The sequence below is a fragment of the Alligator sinensis genome, unplaced genomic scaffold (genome assembly GCF_000455745.1).
Source record: "Alligator sinensis unplaced genomic scaffold, ASM45574v1 scaffold471_1, whole genome shotgun sequence".
In the NCBI taxonomy this organism is placed as follows: Eukaryota; Metazoa; Chordata; order Crocodylia; family Alligatoridae; genus Alligator; species Alligator sinensis.
The window spans coordinates 208132-212546 of NW_005843306.1; the positions used below are offsets into that span (position 1 = coordinate 208132).

General features: G+C 49.0%; 1 protein-coding gene across 1 annotated transcript in view; it reads right to left on the reverse strand.

Moving 5' to 3' along the window:
* Positions 1-2508, reverse strand: part of LOC102379087 (ral guanine nucleotide dissociation stimulator-like 1) — a gene marked incomplete at its 5' end in the record, with an annotated part of 35292 nt that extends 32784 nt beyond the window's left edge. The window contains one exon of the mRNA XM_006038305.2: positions 2424-2508. Within this exon, the coding sequence (XP_006038367.1) occupies positions 2424-2508 (85 nt within the window). The remainder of the gene's footprint in view (positions 1-2423) is intronic.
* Between the last annotated feature and the right edge of the window lie 1907 nt (positions 2509-4415).

Genomic DNA, 4415 nt, shown 5'->3' on the forward strand with positions numbered 1-4415 from the left:
ACTCCCCCCACCACTGAGACCTTCTGCACCTTACTGCCACAGCTTGCTTTGAGAGCGGCGTGACAGCCACGTGCATCTCCCAAGGGAGAGGTGAAGTGTGGGAATGAGGAGGGGGAGATGCTGCAGCCATGCCCTGGGGCGCACTCCATCCCCACCCACCCGCACATACCCCCTCTGACCTTTCTAAGTACCCCTAGGGGTACACGTACCCCCGGTTGACACCCCCTGTGTTAATGGAACACCAACTGGGTAGCATAGATCAGAGATAAACCTGCCCAGGAGTGGCATAACTTTAAGCTGCCTAAAGGGTGTTTAAAACGAGTTTCAGGTGTTAATGTGTGGACTATCCACAGGTTAAGAGCCCCAGGAGCTGCCTGAAATTAGTACTTTAAAAGGCCCTAAGAATTCAAGACCTGAAAGAGGGAGATATGAGATGAGATACGAGGAGCTTAAATGACATGCCCATGCTTACATTAAACAAGTAGGGGTTGAGAGGAAGGAACTAGGCATCATTCACATACCATGGGTTGTGAGAGGTGGTGTTACCAGAATTAGAAATGTCCTCATTGTCCAGACCTCATGCCACTTTTGTTTAGTTCCATATCCTATACTGGTTGTGTTTTGTCTGCTGTACCTGTAAATGTCTCAGATGATGGCTCTGCCACAACTTTTCTTGGAGGACTCTTCAAGAATGTGACAGTCCTCACGCTCAGGAAAAAAAAGCTACATTTGGGGTTGTCACTAATTATACCGCCAACTGGAAAGAAATCAGTAGAACAGCTTGGTGGAATCATGCTGTAGCTTTCCTTTTGGAACTTTCCTCATTTCATTGCATTCAGAATGTTTTTTAAACCTATCTACAAATGGAAAAAGGAGATTTACCAGGAACCAGGACATCTGCTCAAAGGTATTACCTTTTTTAACATTAATTAACCTTAATTAAGCTGCTCTGGACTTACACTGACTTTTTTTCCTTATCTTCAAGACTGTTCACCTGCTATAAAATTATATGCTTGGTATTTTGATGAACAAATCCTAAACAACACATGAGGCTAACGGACTTGGAAAAAAAAATCAGTCACCACTGCTGTATTCTTGCCCCAAACTCGTTGTTCAGATAGCAAACTGGGGGCAAGTTATAGATTCCCAGGTTCATTGACTAGAAATAAACTCTCATTGAACTTTCCTTAGTTTACTAAAGGTTCCTATACCATGATACTCGGGCATTCTTTTGCATTTTTACGGTGCCTAAACTTTTGGGATTCACTTAAGTCCAAGAACAAAAATGCTGAATTCTTATAATAGACTGTTTTGTGGACTGGCTGGCCACACATACACACAAGACAAAGTGTGTTCTCTCAAGATTTTCAGTCCTGTTTTGTATTTCTAAGCAAGGTAGGGATAGTTTGGATAAACATCTTGGACTCATTCCTTAGCTAGAGCAAACTGGCATTATTCCACTGAAGTCAAAAGAGCTTTGATGATATACGCCAACTGAGAATCTGGTCCCAGAATTTTTTGTGCTGATCAGTACTAAACTTTTCCAGATTTACTTATAAGTGAAAGGCTGCCTAAATTAGCTTTTCTTTTGGTAAGCCTCTATACTTTGCTGAAGTGCTATTTTGCAACTTCTCCCAGTGAAATGACAGTCCCTCCCAACCCACAGACAGATTCTACAGAACTTGCTCACTAAGGCTGTGACTACATTGCAATGAGTCAAGCATGAGCAGGCATATTTAAAAGTCCTGGGCTGCTGACAGACATGGAAAAAACAAAACAAACTTGTGCTTTACCAGAAGCATGGCCCCTCAGAGTCTGTATAGATCACGTGCTTCAGCAGGGCTTTTTGGCACTTTTATGTAAAGCTGATTCAATCAGCTATTAGATAAAAACACCATAAAAGCCCTGCTGAAGCACCCAATCAATACAAATATTGGGCAAGCTGAGTCAAACTAACACAATGCTTCTTCTTGGCATGTGCTGGGATTGGTACAGGGGCACCAGTTTTTTTTCAGAGTGGGGAAGGTCATCTGTAAGCAGCCTTGGATACCAACAGTAGTGAAGCCACAGCTGTGTGGGCTTCAAGGTGGGACATGCAAGACCACCTGAGGTCCTGGCAAAGACTAGCCTGCACTGAAATGTGTACTATCACAGCCTCTTCAGGCTAGCTAAATGTAAGGTTTTACCTGACCACACTGCAATTGAATCTCTGAATGCAGTGCTGACACTAAGACAAACCCTATTGTCTGCCCCAAGTAAACCCCAAAAATGTTGCATAACAGGAAGTCCTACTCCTTGAATGCACAGAGCTGAGGCACTCTCTTCTATGGTGCATGAAAGGGTGGGTTTAGGTGACTCCGTAGGAAGAACCTGATTTCAGCCCTGGCACAAGCCACTGATCTTTCTCTTAGACTAATTCTAACCTTCATCAGCAGCTCCCTACTCGTCAGATAATTGTCATGCTCTGAGAAGATGTCGGACAGCTCTTCAAACGTCAGCATCTTCTCCCTACATAGAAAAAGAATTACTTCCGTGAGATTAACAATCACACTAAATCCATCCTAGATCATTATTCAGTAGTTTTTCATTGATGAATGACTCATCATTCATCAAACACAGAAAATGTATAAGCAGAAGCAAGACACATCTGGATAGGTGCTGAGACTCTTCCAGAAAGCCCTTTCAACTCCCACTGCAGCCAAGGCAGTCCATCACAGTAATGTATTAATTTGTTCTTATCCAACATGTTGCTGTCTGTAAATAAAGACAACTTTTCAAAGAGATCAACCTGACACCTAGCAGTGGGAGAATAAGCACTTGCCATTAGCCCCATGGGCCTGCAGTGCCCAGCCAGGTGAAATTCTTGAATCAGTATCAACTTTGGAAACCTTTTTATCAAAAAGACATACAAGAACAATCTATCCTTCCTGCAAGAAGATAGGAAGAAAGAGAGGTTATCCTTGCTACTAATGGTGACATAGGAACATGGAAACTGGAAGGGACCCTTTGGACCAGGGATGGCCAAATATGGATCATGGGCTGGATCCGGCCCATGGAGCCCCTAAAAAAATTTTGAAAATTAAAATGCATCTGTCCTTGGTTTCTGTCAAAAATGACAGGAACCAGGGCAGTAGGACCCAGGGGAATCTTTGACGGGCTCCTGCAACAGCAGGGCCCACCCGGCCCTGCCTCAGCAGGGGCTTCTGGCCTGGGATCACGTGGCTGCCCCAGCCAGAAACTCGGGTAAGGGGGAGGGGGAGGGGGAAGGGCAGGGAAGGAGCTGGTGTGGAACATGGGGAAAAGCAGCTCCTCGCCCTCCCCATGGCCTGAGCTCCCTGCTGCAGCCACTCGCAGCCCACACAGGGTTGTCCTGAGCAGGCACAGGTACCCCACATGGGCTGTGAGCAGCTGCAGTGCGGGGCGCCAGCCATGGGGTGGGGAAAGGGCCGCTTTTCTCCCGCACTCAGCACCAGCTTGTAACCTGCCCCTGCACGAGCTCTGGGGTCACCCATGTCACAACCCAAAAGGTGTGATTTTTATTTGTGTGTGCTTCGGCACTGCTAAATTGTCCCCGCTAAATTGCAAGCTTCCTTGCACGGTGGAGTTTTCTGCTGCAAAAGAGAACCCAAGGAGAAGGGAGAATTTCCCGCCGATTTGAAGCTTTCTTTGCAGGGTGCATTTCTTTGTTGCAGCACTAATTCCAGAGCGAAAGCCACCCCTCTCCGCCCCCACGTGCCCGGGCTGCTGGCCACAGCCCGCGTGCAGCGCGAAAAAGGGCTTGGGGCACGCCCGGCCCGCGCAACCCATTGGGGCTGTGCCACAGCAGCACCAGCTGCAGCCCCCACACTTGCCATGCTGCGCGTTTGCTGGTGCTACTGCCCGCCCAGAGCTTGCGCCATGGTATGCTGTAGTGAGGCTGCCACCGCCGCCTCTGTGCTGCCCAGTGTGCGAGCTCTGGGCAGGCAACAGCAGCAAACATTGCCTGGCATGGCCAGTGGGGGGCCCATTGGGGCTGTGCCACAGCAGCACCAGCTGCAGCCCCCACACTTGCCATGCTGCGCGTTTGCTGGTGCTACTGCCCGCCCAGAGCTTGCGCCATGGTATGCTGTAGTGAGGCTGCCACCGCCGCCTCTGTGCTGCCCAGTGTGCGAGCTCTGGGCAGGCAACAGCAGCAAACATTGCCTGGCATGGCCAGTGGGGGGACTGCAGCTGTTGCTGCCATGGCACAGCCCCAGTCGGCAAGCCTGGAGCTGGCATGGGGTCCAGGATGGCAGTGGCAGAGTGTTACAAGCTGGTGCTGAGTGCAGGGGAAAAGTGGCCTCTTGCCCATCCTGTGGTCGGTGCCCCACACTGCAGCTGCTTGCAGCCCACATGGGGCTGCCTGTGCCTGCTCCGGACCGCCCTCGTGCGGGCTG